This window comes from Oncorhynchus tshawytscha, linkage group LG05 (assembly GCF_018296145.1).
Source record: "Oncorhynchus tshawytscha isolate Ot180627B linkage group LG05, Otsh_v2.0, whole genome shotgun sequence".
NCBI lineage: Eukaryota > Metazoa > Chordata > Actinopteri > Salmoniformes > Salmonidae > Oncorhynchus > Oncorhynchus tshawytscha.
This window is the reverse complement of record NC_056433.1, coordinates 83,488,777-83,507,926: the sequence shown is the minus strand read 5'-3', so window position 1 is coordinate 83,507,926 and position 19,150 is coordinate 83,488,777. Positions and strand designations below refer to the sequence as shown.

General features: G+C 45.0%; 1 protein-coding gene across 1 annotated transcript in view; it reads left to right on the top strand.

Moving 5' to 3' along the window:
• atf6 (activating transcription factor 6) overlaps positions 1 to 18,456 on the top strand; it is a 163,492-nt gene extending 145,036 nt beyond the window's left edge. Inside the window, exons 15-16 of the mRNA XM_042322560.1 lie at positions 1,582 to 1,666; positions 18,029 to 18,456. Coding sequence (XP_042178494.1) covers positions 1,582 to 1,666; positions 18,029 to 18,225 — 282 coding nt within the window. The 3' untranslated portion in view covers positions 18,226 to 18,456. The remainder of the gene's footprint in view (positions 1 to 1,581; positions 1,667 to 18,028) is intronic.
• Positions 18,457 to 19,150: the final 694 nt, after the last annotated feature.

Below are 19,150 nucleotides of genomic sequence, written 5' to 3'. Positions count from 1 at the left end.
GTAATTATCTTTTAGTTTTCTCATGATTTGTTTGGGTCTAATTGTGTTGCTGTCCTGGGGCTCTGTGGGGTCTGTTTGTGTTTGTGAACATAGCCCCAGGACCAGTTTGCTTCGGGGACTCTTCTCCAGGTTCATCTCTCCGTAGGTGACGACAATTAGCGGGTATCGGCCTAGTTCTGCTCTGCATGCATTATCTGGTGTTTTGCCTTGTACACAGAGGATACTTTTGCAGAGTCTCAATTTGGCGTTTGTCCCATTTTTGTGAATTCTTGGTTGGTGAGCGAACCCCAGCCCTCACAACCATAAAGGGCGATGGTGCTCTCTCTGTGTTTGCTGTCTCATTTATTACAAATTGAGTTCCACATTTTCAGTTGTCACTTCAAGATGGATACCATGTTGGGGTTATAATCCTTGCCTTTATGTAATTGTAATCGTCTCAGAGACCAACGGTTGTTAATCTCCTTAAACATCGAAAGGCAGAGCCAGACATTAATATTAAGAGTTTTGGTGAGGTTATTTCACCTCTGAAGTATTTATCTACTTATGGAGAGAGACCATTGACAGAGACTATCCCATATGGTAGCCATCTGATTTGTGATTAGCATGTTTATGACCAGAGATGTGAGATGCTTTCATGTTGCTTGTGGCCTTTAGCTGTGACTTCCTGAACTCACTGTAAACTTTGGATTATGTTTGGATTGTCTGTACTGGCGCCTCACTGTCCTGTAGTGTGATGACACTATAGATGTACTGTAGGGTTTAGTGAAGCATTAGAGATACTGTCCTGTAGTGTGATGACACTATATATGTACTGTAGGGTTTAGTGGAGCATTAGAGATACTGTCCTGTAGTGTGATGACACTATAGATGTACTGTAGGGTTTAGTGGAGCAGTAGAGAGATATTGTTGCTTTCTACAGTTAGCAGTTAGTCAGTAGCTCATCCACTGACTGACTGGATTGAATTTGGTCAAACTGTCTTCGAGACGCTACAGACAGACAGATTGACGTCATACGGACAGAGCTGTGGGTCGATGGGGTTTTTCCCTTTGATTAACAAATAGCAACCACAGGGTTCCTTTCACACCTTCACTATAAAGCCGTCTTGTCTGATGAACATCAGTGTGTTTTTCAGTTTCTATGACTACCGTGTGGTTATTACTAAAAAGTTATAGTCTGATGTTAGGTGGTATATGATGTGTGGGTCAAGGTGTGCTTCATCCTTCTGACCTTTAACCCTTCATTGTAAAGCCAGCTATCTGATAAACATACAGTCTGATGTTAGGTGGTATATGAAGTGTGGGTCAAGGTGTGCCTCATCCTTCTGACCTTTAACCCTTCATTGTAAAGCCAGCTATCTGATAAACATACAGTCTGATGTTAGGTGGTATATGATGTGTGGGTCAGGGTGTGCTTCATGCTTCTGACCTTTAACCCTAATCCTTCATTGTAAAGCCTAAGTGCTACGATTTTGAACTCCAGTTTGACATCCGTTGATCTGGTGTGTTGAAGTCTTCGCTAAGGTCAAAGTGTGCTTCATTAAGTTAGACCTTTTAACCTTTTTGATTGTTCCTTGTTCTCAGGATCACCTTTTACTTCCCGCTACCAGCCACAACAAAGGAAGTAGGCCCAAGATGTCCGTGGTGTTGCCAGCCATGAACATTAATGGTAAGTCAACTCTACTACAGATCTGTCACCATACACTGTATATTTTAATGGCTTCTCTTCTTCTTCTCTTCTTCCTGTCCTCTGGGTTTCTTCACAAATTGATTGATGTATACAACTGGCCTTCTTTAGACTAGTTGAGTATCTGGAACATCAGCATTACAGACTCAAAATGGCCAGAAACAAAGACCTTTTCTTCTGAAACTCATCAGTCTATTCTTGTTCTGAGAAGTAAAGGCTATTCCATGTGAGAAATTGCCAAGAAACTGAAGATCTCGTACATCGCTGTGTACTACTCCCTTCACAGAACAGTGCAAACTGGCACTAACCAGAATAGAAAGAGGAGTGGGAGGCCCCGGTTTACAACTGAGCAAGATGACAAGTATATTAGAGTGTCTAGTTTGAGAAACAGACACCTCACATGTCCTTAACTGGCAGCTTCATTAAGTAGTACCCGTAAAACACCACTCTCAACGTCAACAGTGAAGAGTCGACTCCGGGATGCTGGCCTTCTAGGCAGAGTTGCAAAGAAAAAGCCATATCTCAGACTGGCCAATAAAAAGAAAAGATTAAGATGGGCAAAAGAACACAGCCACTGGACAGAGGAACTCGGACCGGTACGAAAAAGCACAAGAATTGATGCACTCAGTATTTTAAGTCGCTTTGGATAAAAGTGTAAAACCGGCTTTAAAGCTCTCAGATGAAAGCTGCCATGTTAGAGAGTTGGCACTGGTACTGTAAGACCTCAATCAGGCCATTGATTGGCTAACTCAAATAAAACATTTATTGGTCACATACACATGTTTAGCAGATATTATTGTGAGTGTAGCGAAATGCTTGTGCTTCTAAACTCAGCAAAAAATGAAATGTCCCTTTTTCAGGACCCTGTCTTTCAAAGATAATTTGTAAAAATCCAAATAACTTCACAGATCTTCATTGTAAAGGATTTAAACACTGTTTCCCATGCTTGTTCAATGAACCATAAACAATTAATGAACATGCACCTGGGGAACGTTCGTTAAGACACTAACAGCTTACAGACGGTAGGCAATTAAGGTCACAGTTAGGAAAACTTAGGACACTAAACGAGGCCTTTCTACTGACTCTGAAAAACACCAAAAGAAAGATGCCCAGGGTCCCTGCTCATCTGCGTGAACGTGCCTTAGGTGTATACTGCAAGGAGGCATGGGACTGCAGACATCGCACCTGCGGGAAAGGTACAGGATGGCAACATCTGCCTGGGTTACACCAGGAATGCACAATCCCTCCATCAGTGCTCAGACTGTCCACAATAGGCTGAGAGAGGCCGGACTGAGGGCTTGTAGGCCTGTTGTAAGGCAGGTCCTCACCAGACATTACCGACAACAACGTCGCCTATGGGCACAAACCCACCATCGCTGGACCAGACAGGACTTGCTGAGTTTAGTTCCGACAGTGCAGCAGTATCTAACAAGTAATCTAAGAATTCCACAACAACTACCTTATACACACAAATCTAAGTAAAGTAATCTCTAACTCAACAGTATTGTACTGCTAGACCTCAATCAGGCCGTTGATTGGCTAATTTAACAGGAAGTAAGAAGTGTGAGTAGATGCACATGAGCCAATCACAATCAGACCACATGGCTATATTTTCACATAGATCTGTATGTGTTAACCATTAGGAAGTGTGTTTTGAGCTATCGGCTCATTTGAAGAGCAGTCATCCAAGTCGTAGTTCACTATGCTAGGGTGTAAGGCTGTCTCAGAAACCAGTCATTTATTACACAAAAACCACACTGTTGCTTTGGGCACCACAGGATCGGATCAGGTTCTCTTATCTCATCCACAAGCAAACCTGTTCACCTCAAGACCTGCGTGATCGGTTGATATTTCTGTCTGAACTAGTTGTTTATTATATTTGTCATTCTCGTGTGGCCCAAAGTATTTTCTGTGCTGTCCTAACTGAACATCTGTTTGTGTTTTGGCCTTGATTTCCATGACAACATCGTGGTCTTGTTTTCTCTATGGTCCTTCTCTTGGCTGGCTGGACCACTGATACTGATTTAATGGGAGAACAAAGGCCATAGAGATGACCCGACTCCATGTTTGGCATCCATGCTAGGCTACGTACTGTACCTTATCTCTGCAGTACTGTCAGGAGTGGGTTAGCATCATCCCCACACAATGAACAAGAGCATTAAACTGACTTGGAAGGGTTTTGTCGTGTTGCGAGATACTGAAGCCAAAAGATGAGTGTGAATAATTAAATGAATGATTCTGTTGTTCTTGGCTTTTCAACTGGCCCCGTTGTTACAGAATGATTCTTGCTCTCTCTTCTTCACATTTTTCTCTTTTTTTTTTTGGCAAAATTGTGTTTATTGTCTTTCTCGATCTCTTTCTTTCCCTCTCTATTTGTCCCTTCCTCCCTTCATTCTGGCTCTGTATGTAGCATCTGAATTGATTAGCGGTGAGCTAGCCCAGGGAGGGAGGGAGTGAGTCAGTCAGTGGAACATGATATTGTTACTCAGCAGGGAGGGAAGAGCACAGCATTATATTGGTAAAGACTCTCGCTCTCTCTCTCTCTGGGGCGTTGTTGTAGATGAATGAAGGTAAACATTGTTCTTGGTCCGTCTCGTCAGGGTGGAATGCTTAAGGCCACATTGGTCACTTGGTTTACTGAAGTCACGTAAATAGTGAAATCCGATAGCTGTTTTCCCACTAAATGTCCTGAATCCCCAACAATGATTGTAGTGGTATTCAAGGAGATTATACTGACTCTGTAAAATGTTAGTTTATTATACCACACAAAAAATATGTCCATTTGAATTCCAGGAAGTGTGGTAAATGCACGCATACCCACCTGCCAAATCAAAACTGTTTGAATCTACAGTGGGGCAAAAAAGTATTTAGTCAGCCACCAATTGTGCGAGTTCTCCCACTTAAAAAGATGAGAGAGGCCTGTAATTTTCATCATAGGTACACTTCAAGTATGACAGACAAAATGAGGGGGGAAAATCCAGAAAATCACATTGTAGGATTTTTAATGAATTTATTTGCAAATGACATTTTCTGTAAGTCTTCAAGGTTTTCACACACTGTTGCTGTTATTTTGGCCCATTCCTCCATGCAGATCTAGAGATCTAGAGCAGTGATGTTTTGGGGCTGTTGCTGGGCAACACGGACTTTCAACTAACCCTCCAAAAATGTTCTATGGGGTTGAGATCTGGAGACTGGCTAGGCCACTCCAGGACCTTGAAATGCTTCTTACGAAGCCACTCCTTCGTTGCCCAGGCGGTGTGTTTGGGATCATTGTCATGCTGAAAGACCCAGCCACGTTTCATCTTCAATGCCCTTGCTGATGGAAGGAGGTTTTCACTCAAAATCTCACGATACATGGCCCCATTCATTCTTTCCTTTACACGGATCAGTCGTCCTGGTCCCTTTGCAGAAAAACAGCCCCAAAGCATGATGTTTCCACCCCCATGCTTCACAGTAGGTATGGTGTTCTTTGGATGCAACTCAGCATTCTTTGACCTCCCAAACACGACGAGTTGAGTTTTTACCAAAAAGGTCTATTTTGGTTTGATCTGACCATATGACATTCTCCCAATCTTCTTCTGGATCATCCAAATGCTCTCTAGTAAACTTCAGATGGGCCTGGACATGTGCTGGCTTAAGCAGGGGGACACGTCTGGCACTGCAGGATTTGAGTCCCTGGCAGTGTAGTGTGTTACTGAATGTAGGCTTTGTTACTTTGGTCCCAGCTCTCTGCAGGTCATTCACTAGGTCCCCCCGTGTGGTTCTGGGATTTTTGCTCACCGTTCTTGTGATCATTTTGACCCCATAGGGTGAGATCTTGCATGGAGCCCCAGATCGAGGGAGATTATCAGTGGTCTTGTATGTCTTCCATTTCCTAATAATTGCTCCCACAGTTGATTTCTTCAAACCAAGCTGCTTACCTATTGCAGATTCAGTCTTCCCAGCCTGGTGCAGGACTACAATTTTGTTTCTGGTGTCCTTTGACAGCTCTTTGGTCTTGGCCATAGTGTAGTTTGGAGTGTGACTGTTTGAGGTTGTGGACAGGTGTCTTTTATACTGATAACAAGTTCAAACAGGTGCCATTAATACAGGTAACGAGTGGAGGACAGAGGAGCCTCTTAAAGAAGTTGTTACAGGTCTGTGAGAGCCAGAAATATTGCTTGTTTGTAGGTGACCGAATACTTATTTTCCTTCATAATTTGCAAATAAATTCATTAAAAATCCTACAATGTGATTTTCTGGATTTTTTTCAAATTTTGTCTGTCATAGTTGAAGTGTACCTATGACGACAATTACAGGCCTCATCTTTTTAAGTGGTAGAACTTGCACAATTAGTGGCTGACTAAATACTTTTTTGCCCCACTGTACCTGTCTTATACCAGATGTACTTTGCTCACTTATTTCAAGAACCCTTAGTTGTTTGCACTTTTTTTTAAATATAATAATAATTGTGTGGTGTTTTGAGATAGTGAACATCTGCTAACATGGGTACTAATATCCTATTTTTCCAGATTTGCTGTGTTACTCTGATCACATTCCTTAACTGAGAGACTGACCTACACAGAAGACCCAATTTAACCCTTTCCTGCACAGTCTGGTATCAATTGGCCTTGGCCGTCCTAACCTTTTTAAAGTCTCATGTGGCACAGATTACAGTGTTTGAGGAACATAGTAGATCTATAATGTTTGTTTTAAACAGAGGTGTGTGTGTATATATAATACTGAAGCTGGTGAATGTACATCTTTAGCTCTGACAGATTTGGAAAGTATTATATATCTCATAATAATAATAATAATAATAATAATAATAATAACATAATAATACCCCATAATGACTATTTTTTATTTTTTTATTTTACCTTTATTTTACTAGGCAAGTCAGTTAAGAACAAATTCTTATTTTCAATGACGGCCTAGGAACAGTGGGTTAACTGCCTGTTCAGGGGCAGAACGACAGATTTGTACTATGTCAGCTCGGGGATTCAAACTTGCAACCTTTCGGTTACTAGTCCAACGCTCTAACCACTAGGCTACCCTGCCGCCTCGAAAACTGAGCGAAAACTGTTTTTTAGAATTTTTTGCAAATGTATATTTGAAAAAATATATAATAAACTATAAAAAAATGTATTAAAGATTAAAAACAGAAACCTTATTTACATAAGACCCTTTGCTATGAGACTCGAAATTGAGCTCCAATGATCATCCTCGATATGTTTCTACAACTCGATTGTTGTCCACCTGTGGTAAATTAAATTGATTGGACATGATTTGGAAAGGCACACACCTGTCTATATAAGGTCCCACAGTTGCCAGTGCATGTCAGCAAAAACCAAGCCATGAGGTCGAAGGAATAGTCCGTAGAGCTCAGAGACAGGATTGTGTTGAGGTCCCCAAGAACCCAGTACTTAGTACTTTGTTGAAACACCTTTGGCAGCAATTATAGCCTTGAGTCTTCTACAAGCTAGACACACCTGCATTCTTCTCTGCAGATCCTCTCAAGCTCTGTCAGGTTGGATGGGGAGCGAGAGATCCTTGATGAAAACCTGCTGCAGAGCACTCAGGACCTCAGACTGGGGTTGAAGGTTCACCTTCCAACGGGACATTGACCCTGCACAGCTATTTTCAGGTCTCTCCAGAGATGTTCAATCGGGTTCAGGCTGGGCTCTGCATTGTCTTGGCTGTGTGCTTAAGGTCTCCTGTTGGAAAGTGAACCTTTGCCCCCGTCTGAGGTCCTGAGCAGGTTTCCATCAAGGATCTCTCGCTGCTTTGCTCCGTTAATCTTTCCCTCGATCCTGACTAGTCTCCCAGTCCCTGTCGCTGAAAAACATCCCTACAGTATGATACTGCTACCACCAGGCTTCACCTTACGGATGGTGCCAGGTTTCTTCCAGGCGTGACGCTTGGCATTCAGGCCAAGAGTTCAATCTTGGTTTCATCAGACCAGAGAGACCATCTTGTTTCTCATGGTCTGAGAGTCTTTAGGGGCCTTTTGGCAAACTCCAAGTGAGCTATCATGTGCCTGAGGAGTGTCTTCCGTCTGGCCACTCTACCATAAAGGCCTGATTTGGTGGAGTGCTGCAGAGATGGTTGTCCTTCTGGAAGGTTCTCCCATCTCCACAGAGGAACTCTGGAGCTCTGTCAGAGTGACCATTGGGTTCTTCGTCACCTCCCTGACCAAGGCCCTTCTCCCCCGATTGCTCGGTTTGGCCTTGCGGCCAGCTCTAGGAAGAGTTTTGGTGGTTCCAAACTTCTTCTATTTAAGAATGATGGAGGCCACTGTGTTCTTGGGGACCTTTAATGCTGCATCCATTTGTTGGTCCTCTTCCCCAGATCTGTGCCTCGACACAATCCTGTCTCGGAGCTCTACGGACAATTCCTTCGACCTCATGGCTTGGTTTTTGCTCTGACATGCACTGTCAACTGCAGGACCTTATATAGACAGGTGTGTGCCTTCCCAAATCATGTCCAATCAATTTAATTTACCACAGGTGGACTCCAATCAAGTTGTAGAAACATCTCAAGGAGGATCAATGGAAAACAGGATGCACCTGAGATCAACTTCGAGTCTCATAGCAAAGGGTCTGAATACTTATGTAAATAAGGTATTTCAACAACAACAACATGTAAAAACCTGTTGGCTTTGTCATGAGGTATTGTGCGTAGGTTGATGAGGATTTTTTTGTATTTAATCCTTTTTAGAATAAGGCTGAAACAAAATATGGAAAAAGTCTAGGGGTCTGAATACTTTCCGAATGCATCTTTAGTTGGGCCCAGACCCTTAAAATAGAAAAAATACCTCAATACCATTAGTGCTCCATGGCAGAGGAAGGGAGGGTAATTCTTTCCAGCTGTCTTGCTCTGCATTAGGAATGCCCCCCCCCCAGTCACCAAATGGCTTTCATCTGGAGGGAGGGGATCGGTTTTGCTAATAGGGAACCATCGTTTGGTCTGTCCTGGACAATAACATGCAATTCGGGTTTGGGACTTTGATGTCATTTTTCCTAGCCGCCGTGCTTCTACACCTGCATTGCTTGCTGTTTGGGGTTTTAGGCTGGGTTTCTGTACAGCACTTTGAGACATCAGCTGGGCTTTATAAATACATTGGATTGATTGATGTAGGTCATTGGCTACTTCTGAACAGTGGTATGTCTATGGTTAATTGATTCTGTAAAAGTTAGTGGACGTTCTATGATTTCCCAAATATTTCTGGCTGAAGGGTTGGCTCCTTAAATGGAGTGAAGGACTCTCTCTGTCTCTGTTATGTTTAACGATCCCCTTCGTTTGAAAGGAGCTCAATTAATTGGAAGTGACGTGTTTAGAATCGAAGAATGTTTGGAAATGACTGACATCATTTTTTGATTACAGGTGTTTTTACTGTGGGCTATCGTCTCTCTGTCTCTCCTCTCTCTCTCTCTCTCCTCCCTCTCTCCTCTCTCTCTGTCTCTGTCTCTCCTCTCTCTCTCTCTCTCCTCCCTCTCTCCTCTCTCTCTGTCTCCTCTCTCTCTGTCTCCTCTCTCTCTGTCTCTGTCTCTCCTCTCTCTCTCCTCCCTCTCTCCTCTCTCTCTGTCTCTGTCTCTCCTCTCTCTCTCTCTCTCCTCCCTCTCTCCTCTCTCTCTGTCTCCTCTCTCTCTGTCTCTCACTCACTCACATACACACCCTGCGGCGTCTTTCCGATTTTGAGGATTTTAGGTTCACTGCATAGTGGCAGAGTGTAGTAACAGGAGGTTGAGCACAACAGTGCTGTCAGCAGTAGTTGTGTTCAAATGGTCCTACTCCTAACTCAACCTAACCACTGGGGACAGAAACCTAGCAGAGGAGCCCCCACCAGTTATAATAGACATCACTCTATATCAGGCCAGTTATATAGACGTCACTCTACATCAGGCCAGTTCTGTAGACGTCACTCTACATCAGGCCAGTTATATAGACGTCACTATATCAGGCCAGTTCTGTAGACGTCACTCTATATCAGGCCAGTTCTGTAGACGCGTCACTCTATATCAGGCCAGTTATATAGACGTCACTATATCAGGCCAGTTCTGTAGACGTCACTCTATATCAGGCCAGTTCTGTAGACGTCACTCTATATCAGGCCAGTTCTGTAGACGTCACTCTATATCAGGCCAGTTATATAGACGTCACTATATCAGGCCAGTTCTGTAGACGTCACTCTATATCAGGCCAGTTCTGTAGACGTCACTCTACATCAGGCCAGTTATATAGACGTCACTCTACATCAGGCCAGTTCTGTAGACGTCACTCTATATCAGGCCAGTTCTATAGACGTCACTCTACATCAGGCCAGTTATATAGACGTCACTCTACATCAGGCCAGTTCTGTAGACGTCACTCTACATCAGGCCAGTTATATAGACATCACTCTACATCAGGCCAGTTCTGTAGACGTCACTCTACATCAGGCCAGTTCTGTAGACGTCACTCTACATCAGGCCAGTTATATAGACATCACTCTACATCAGGCCAGTTCTGTAGACGCCGCTCTATATCAGGCCAGTTCTGTAGACGTCACTCTATATCAGGCCAGTTATATAGACGTCACTCTACATCAGGCCAGTTCTATAGACGTCACTATATCAGGCCAGTTCTGTAGACGTCACTCTATATCAGGCCAGTTCTGTAGACGTCACTCTATATCAGGCCAGTTCTGTAGACGTCGCTCTACATCAGGCCAGTTCTGTAGACGTCGCTCTACATCAGGCCAGTTCTGTAGACGTCGCTCTACATCAGGCCAGTTCTGTAGACGTCACTCTACATCAGGCCAGTTATATAGACGTCACTATATCAGGCCAGTTCTGTAGACGTCACTCTATATCAGGCCAGTTCTGTAGACGTCACTCTATATCAGGCCAGTTATATAGACATCACTCTATATCAGGCCAGTTATATAGACGTCGCTCTACATCAGGCCAGTTATATAGACATCACTCTACATCAGGCCAGTTATATAGACATCACTCTACATCAGGCCAGTTCTGTAGACGTCACTCTACATCAGGCCAGTTCTGTAGACGTCGCTCTACATCAGGCCAGTTCTATAGACATCACTCTATATCAGGCCAGTTCTGTAGACGTCACTCTATATCAGGCCAGTTCTGTAGACGTCACTCTACATCAGGCCAGTTATATAGACGTCACTCTACATCAGGCCAGTTATATAGACGTCACTATATCAGGCCAGTTCTATAGACATCACTCTATATCAGGCCAGTTCTGTAGACGTCACTCTATATCAGGCCAGTTCTGTAGACGTCACTCTACATCAGGCCAGTTATATAGACGTCGCTCTACATCAGGCCAGTTCTGTAGACGTCACTCTATATCAGGCCAGTTCTGTAGACGTCACTCTATATCAGGCCAGTTATATAGACGTCACTATATCAGGCCAGTTCTGTAGACGTCGCTCTACATCAGGCCAGTTCTGTAGACGTCGCTCTACATCAGGCCAGTTCTGTAGACGTCACTCTATATCAGGCCAGTTCTGTAGACGTCACTCTATATCAGGCCAGTTCTGTAGACGTCACTCTATATCAGGCCAGTTATATAGACATCACTCTATATCAGGCCAGTTATATAGACGTCGCTCTACATCAGGCCAGTTATATAGACATCACTCTACATCAGGCCAGTTCTGTAGACGTCGCTCTACATCAGGCCAGTTCTATAGACATCACTCTATATCAGGCCAGTTCTGTAGACGTCACTCTATATCAGGCCAGTTCTGTAGACGTCACTCTACATCAGGCCAGTTATATAGACGTCACTCTACATCAGGCCAGTTATATAGACGTCACTATATCAGGCCAGTTCTATAGACATCACTCTATATCAGGCCAGTTCTGTAGACGTCACTCTATATCAGGCCAGTTCTGTAGACGTCACTCTACATCAGGCCAGTTATATAGACGTCGCTCTACATCAGGCCAGTTCTGTAGACGTCGCTCTATATCAGGCCAGTTCTGTAGACGTCACTCTACATCAGGCCAGTTATATAGACGTCACTCTACATCAGGCCAGTTATATAGACGTCACTCTACATCAGGCCAGTTATATAGACGTCACTCTACATCAGGCCAGTTATATAGACGTCACTCTACATCAGGCCAGTTCTGTAGACGTCACTCTACATCAGGCCAGTTCTGTAGACATTCGGGATGTGAAAAATGTCAAACGTTGTCTTAATGTTTAAACTGCCATTTTTTAAAATAGTTTAAACGACAAGGGGGGAAAATGATTTAAATACATGTGAATTCACAGTGCAGATATGGTCCTGCGTATGACCGCTAGGGGGCAGTGCAGTTCCATCTACCACAGTCCTGGCAACCAGACAATGTTCACCTTACTGCTGTCCCCTACCCACTCAGCAACAATGGTAGTTAATGCCGTTTTAGGATTCTCTGCTGTGTTCCTCTCCTCCATGTTCTCAGTGGGCAACAGAGAACCTGACAAAATGATGTTTTTTTGTACATGGGAGGGACTTCATGTCCCACTTCTCATCAATGTGATGACTCGTTGGGGTGATGTATGACAGCGTGTTCATTGACGTCCAACTATCTGTTTACTCCACCAATGGGGTTTTTGAGAGCTCGTTCTTTGTAGGGTTGAATACCGGGATACTGAGATTTCCCGCCCAAACCAAACTCTCTTTTCCTGGGATAAATAACTGCGAGAAACCAGTGAATTCTAATAAACTCAGCAAAAAAAGAAACGTCCTCTCACTGTCAACTGCATTTATTTTCAGCGAACTTAAAATGTCTAAATATTTGTATGAACATAATAAGATTCAACAACTGAGACATAAACTGAATAAGATCCACAGACATGTGACTAACAGAAATTGAATAATGTGTCCCTGAACAAAGGGGAGTGTCAAAATAAAAAGTAACAGTCATTATTTAGTGTGGCCACCAGCTGCATTAAATCAAATCAAATGTATTTATATAGCCCTTCGTACATCAGCTGATATCTCAAAGTGCTGTACAGAAACCCAGCCTAAAAGTACTGCAGTGCATCTCCTCCTCAACGGACTGCACCAGATTTGCCAGTTCTTGCTGTGAGATGTTACCCCACTCTTCCACCAAGGCATCTGCAAGTTCCCGGATATTTCTGTGAGGAATAGCCCAAGCCCTCACTCTCTGATCCAACAGGTCCCAGACATGCTCAATGGGATTGAGATCCGGGCTCTTCGCTGGCCATGGCAGAACACTGACATTCCTGTCTTGCAGGAAATCACGCACAGAATGAGCAGTATGGCTGGTGGCATTGTCATGCTGGAGGGTCATGTCAGGATGAGCCTGCAGGAAGCGTACCACATGAGGGAGGAAGATGTCTTCCCTGTAACGCACAGCGTTGAGATTGCCTGCAATGACAACAAGCTCAGTCCGATGATGCTGTGACACACTGCGCCAGACCATGACGGACCCTCCACCTCCAAATCGATCCCGCTCCAGAGTACAGGCCTCGGTGTAACGCTCATTCCTTCGACGATAAACGCGAATCCGACCATCACCCCTGGTGAGACAAAACCGCGACTCGTCAGTGAAGAGCACTTTTGCCAGTCCTGTCTGGTCCAGCAATGGTGGGTTTGTGCCCATGGGCGCTGTTGTTGCCGGAGATGCCTACAAGCCCTGTCCAGCCTCTCTCAGCCTATTGCGGACAGTCTGAGCACTGATCGAGGGATTGTGCATTCCTGGTGTAACTCGGGCAGTTGTTGTTGCCATCCTGTACATGTCCCGCAGGTGTGATGTTGGGATGTACCGATCCTGTGCAGGTGTTGTTACACGTAGCCTGCCACTGCGAGGACGATCAGCTGTCCATCCTGTCTCCCTGTAGCGCTGCCTTAGGCATCTCACAGTACGGACATTGCAATTTATTGCCCTGGCCACATCTGCAGTCCTCATGCCTCCTTGCAGCATGTCTAAGGCACGTTCACGCAGATGAGCAGGGACCCTGGGCATCTTTCTTTTGGTGTTTTTCAGAGTCAGTAGAAAGGCCTCTTTTAGTGTCCTGAGTTTTCATAACTGTGACCTTAATTGCCTACCGTCTGTAAGCTGTTAGTGTCGTAACGACCGTTCCACAGGTGCATGTTCATCAATTGTTTATGGTTCATTGAACAAGCATGGGAAACAGTGTTCAAACCCTTTACATTGAAGATCTGTGAAGTTATTTGGATTTTTACGAATTATCTTTGAAAGACAGGGTCCTGAAAAAGAGACGTTTCTTTTTTTGCTGAGTTTACATTATTTCTATGAACAGCCTCATGACCTGAAATGGAACCATTAAATTATATGCGATGTGTAAATCTGTCTTCTCTGCGGTCTTCTCTCTGCTATCTGCATGATCAAACATCCACGCTCAGGGTGTGGACAGACCGCACATCTCGGTATGGATCACAGTTCAATGTGCATGTGCACTATATATACAAAAGTATGTGGACACCCCTTCAAATTAGAGGATTTGGCTATTTCTGCTGACTAGTGTATAAAATCGAGCAAACAGCCGTACATTCTCCATAGACAAACATTTGCCGAAGAATGGCCTTTACTGAAGAGCTCAGTGACTTTCAACATGGCGCCATCACAGGATGCCACCTTTCCAACAAGTCAGTTCGTCAAATTTCTGCCCTGCTAGAGCTGCCCCGGTCAACTGTAAGTACTGTTATTGTTAAGTGGGAACGTCTATGAGCAACAACGGCTCAGCCGTAAAGTGGTAGGCCACACAAGCTCACAGAATCACGCTTCACCATCTGGCAGTCCGACAGACAAATCTGGGTTTTGGCAAATGCCAGGAGAATGCTACCTGCTCCAATGCATTGTGCCCGCTGTAAAGTTTGGAGGAGGCAGCACTCTGTATCAGCCCCCCCCAAATGCATTATGATATAATGACATTGAAATGATTTTCGAGCTTCCCTCAGCCATCACCAGCCTTCTTCCTGAGACTGACAGTGGTTGGAATGCTGTAATAACACAGAATAAAACAATGAATAACAGCCCCATGATGGTAGTGATTGTCCATCACTACTAATCACTTAACAATTTATTCACACAACTTACTTCATTTTAATATTTCAGTTGTGTATATTTCTTTAGGTTTTATCTGATGACTTAATTACTTTAAGGAATGAAAAATAATAATCTCATCTCTGCTCAGGTAGTAGCAGCCAGCCAGACAAGAATCTGTTATCTCTGTGCTCCCCATTTGAACGAGTCATCCTTTTTAGCGAGGCTAGTAGTAGCTAGCTGGCTGATTTTTTTTTTTTTAAATAATTGTACTACTACTTCGAAGTAGATAAGGCATACTTTCAAGACTGCCTATTACCAATTACTTCAACTATCTATCAGGTAGAGCTACCTCAGGAACGGACTCTATCCCTCTCGCTGTTGTGTTGTCACTTCTCTCTCATCATATGGTCTGTGTCCGTGGCAAGAAATAACAGGTGCAATGGATTATGGGCATTGTAGTTCATTACCACGGTTCCAAGCTGAACATTTGCCTAATGAAAACTACAACTCCCTTCAGCCTAGCGTCCCGCATAGTTCTTCACTTAGTTTTTCTTGTGAATTGTTTGATTTCTCTCTAGAGAAACGTCATGTTGAGCTCACAGAAAAAAATACCTAAATAAAATTGAGGTCAATTAGTTCTGCAATAACCCCCCAAAAAAACTGAATTTTGGTTAATCGCTCAGCAGTAGGAGGTATAGAGGAGTTGGTGATGTTCTATTACCTGCAGTCAACAATGCATAATGGGAATATTTTGATATTGGCTGTGCTGCTTTAGTATTGAAGGAGAACTGGCTGGATTGGTAGCTCGGTTGGCTGGATTGGTAGCTCGGTTGGCTGGATTGGTAGCTCGGTTGGCTGGATTGGTAGCTCGGTTGGCTGGATTGGTAGCTCGGTTGGCTGGATTGGTAGCTCGGTTGGCTGGATTGGTAGCTCGGTTGGCTGGATTGGTAGCTCGGTTGGCTGGATTGGTAGCTCGGTTGGCTGGATTGGTAGCTAAATTGGCTGGATTGGTGGCTCGGTTGGCTGGATTGGTGGCTCGGTTGGCTGGATTGGTGGCTCGGTTGGCTGGATTGGTAGCACGGTTGTTAGAAGCATTTTAAACAGCCCACTGACTGACTGACTTATTAGAACATAATTTGTTTTTGTTGACTGAAATTGCCTCTAACCATTTTTGGGGGGATGGCAGAAAAAAACCAATTCCAAACTGTGCCCAGTGCCCACTCTTATCTCCATCTTTATCAAGCTGGCTGACCACTGAATCACAAATGCCCTCTTGAGTTTCCACTAATGTTGTTTTGTCAGACCCAGAGGCTTAATCAAAACAAAGGGGAGTGACACACACACACACACACACACACACTGGCACACAGCAGACTATTCTTCCCAGACTGCCACTGACGGTCCGTGTGGGAAGAAAGGAGCTTTCTGGAAGGCGTCCAGGTGGCACTAGTAAAAGGGGAAAGGAGAGACCTGACACACACACACACACACACAGAGACCTGGCAGACACAAAGACCTGGGGGGCTTTTGGTAGGTACCTCATAGTCATGCTGTTTGAAGTGGGCCCCTCCGTGTGTATGTGCGTGTGTGTTTGTGTGTGTGCTTGTGTGTCCTGGCTGTCTGTGTTTTGGCCACTCAGTCAGCGGACTAAGGAGAGTTGGGACGTTTGGTCATTTGTTAGAAATGTTTGCCAACGGTGTGCAGAAACCCAGTTTTAGGAATAGCTTATATTTCATGATGTTTCTCGAGCCCACACATGCTGTAATGCCATCGGTGTTGGGTTTCTCACGGCCTAGCCTCTCATACCTTCACGGCCTAGCCTCTCATACCTTCACGGCCTAGCCTCTCATACCTTCACGGCCTAGCCTCTCATACCTTCACGGCCTAGCCTCTCATACCTTCACGGCCTAGCCTCTCATACCCCCAAATGTAGCTGGCTGTACAGAACCCTCTCTCTAAGGTGACTTTCTGCATTGCCTGTAAACTATTGTAACCCCCATGCAGCTGGAGATAGAGACATCATATAGAGACCCCCCTCCCCTCCCCATGCAGCTGGAGATAGAGACATCATATAGGGACCCCCTCCCCATGCAGCTGGAGATAGAGAAGAGACATCATATAGGGACCCCCCCTCCCGTCCCATGCAGCTGGAGATAGAGACATCATATAGGGACCCCCCTCCCGTCCCATGCAGCTGGAGATAGAGACATCATATAGGGACCCCCTCCCCATGCAGCTGGAGATAGAGACATCATATAGGGACCCCCCTCCCGCCCCATGCAGCTGGAGATGGAGACATCATATAGGGACCTCCCCTCCCCATGCAGCTGGAGATAGATATCATATTGGGACCCCCTCCCCACCCCATGCAGCTGGAGATAGATATCATATTGGGACCCCCTCCCCACCCCATGCAGCTGGAGATGGACATCATATTGGGACCCCCTCCCCACCCCATGCAGCTGGAGATAGAGACATATAGGGACCTCCCCCTCTCTCTCTCACCACAGACCCACCACCACCAGTCCTATAGACAGACAAAGCCATAGTAAGAGATATGAAGTGTCAGTGGTTTGGTAATGTAAACCTGCTTGGGATCCGTTCAGACATACTCTCCATGCTCCATCTTCCCCTCTCTCCTCTTCCTCTCTCCTCCTCTTCCTCTCTACCTCTCTTCCCCTCTTCCTCTCTCCTCCTCTTCCTCTCCTCCTCTTCCTCTCTCCGCCTCTTCCTCTCTCCTCCTCTTCCTCTCTACCTCTCTCCCTCTCTTCCTCTCTCTCCCTCTTCATCTTTGTATCTCCATCTTCCTCTACCTCCCTCCCCCTCTCTTCCTCCTCTTCCTCTCTACCTCTCTCCCTCTCTCTCCCTCTCTCTTCCTCTCTTTCCCTCTTCGTCTTTGTCTCTCCATCTTCCTCTCTACCTCTCTTCCTCTCTCTTCCTCTCTCCCCCTCTCTCTCTCTTTCTCTCTCTGTCTTTCTTTATCCCTCTCTCTCACACCAGGGAACTTTACTTCTTTATGTTCTCTCTGTCTGGTTTGCATGTCTGTCTTTGTTTAGAGCTTTTGTGTTTCTCTCTACAGGAGAGAGTGCCAGTGGGTGACTCACCTCTCTCCTCTGTTTACCTCTCCTTCATACCTCTCTCTGGCTCTTAACCCCTAACTAACCGCCCTCTCCACTCTACTACTATGATAGTGGTATCTACTCCCTCTCTCTCTGTCATAGGGAGGGGGAGGAGGGAAGGTATAGCCAGGCCCAGCTGGGTTTCAACTGAGGAAGCTTACTTGTTTTTTTTTCTAATGCACTGATTCTCCCTGTCTCGTTAACAGATCGTGTGATCAAGGACAAGGAGTTTGAGGTGATGATGCAGATTGACTGTGAGGTCACAGACACCAGGATCCTCCACATCAAGTCCTCCAGTATCCCACCATTCCTGCGTGTCAACCGCACCCACACCCTGTACCCGCCTTCACCTGCGGACAGCAAGGCCACGCCTCCTGTCCAGGTGCTCATGGGTTCCGCGTAACCTCTATCAACCAATCGAATTGATGCACAAACCCATAACTCCCACCAACCAATTGAACAGTGAAATTGAAAAAATGGAACAACAACAGGTCTGTTCTCCTTCACCAGTTTAACAGATGGAACAACAACAGGTCTGTTCTCCTTCACCAGTTTAACAGATGGAACAACAACAGGTCACATGTTTCTATTTACCTTGTGTTCTTTTTTTTATTTTCTACAGATCTGAGATAATTTTTAAATAATTATATACTAATGTATTTGACTGAACTCTGGTATCAGGTTTTCTCCCTTATCCTTGATTTGGATTATGCAATACCAAGCTAGCTCAAATGGTCAGTGTGAGTTAGCCATTCTGTTTTCAGCTCTGATATCCGTCATGGTTGTTGAAGGTCAAAGACCAGGACCTGGCTCTGTGTGTGTCTGGACTGACCAGGACCTGGCTCTGTGTGTGTCTGGACTGACCAGGACCTGGCTCTGTGTGTGTCTGGACTGACCAGGACCTGGCTCTGTGTGTGTCTGGACTGACCAGGACCTGGCTCTGTGTGTGTCTGGACTGACCAGGACCAGGCTCTGTGTGTGTCTGGACTGACCAGGACCAGGCTCTGTGTGTGTCTGGACTGATTGACTGTGGCCCTACACTCCTCTTACCAGGGTAATTGCTGAGCAACAGCAGGGGGCCGAGCATTGAACCCTGAGTCACCCCAACATAACACAAATACTTTCACCCCATGGCTGCCATGTTGTTCTCTCCCTTTTCTCTTCTTCAGTCTCCATCCCTCACATCTCTTTTTGTTTTCTTGAGGCTTTATATAGAAGTATTTCATGCTGATTGAAGCTTTTTTCACCCTCGCCTGTGATACCATTGAAATGATCACAGCAATAGTGGCAATACACTCAGGAAGTAATTTCAACGTGTTAAAGCTGAA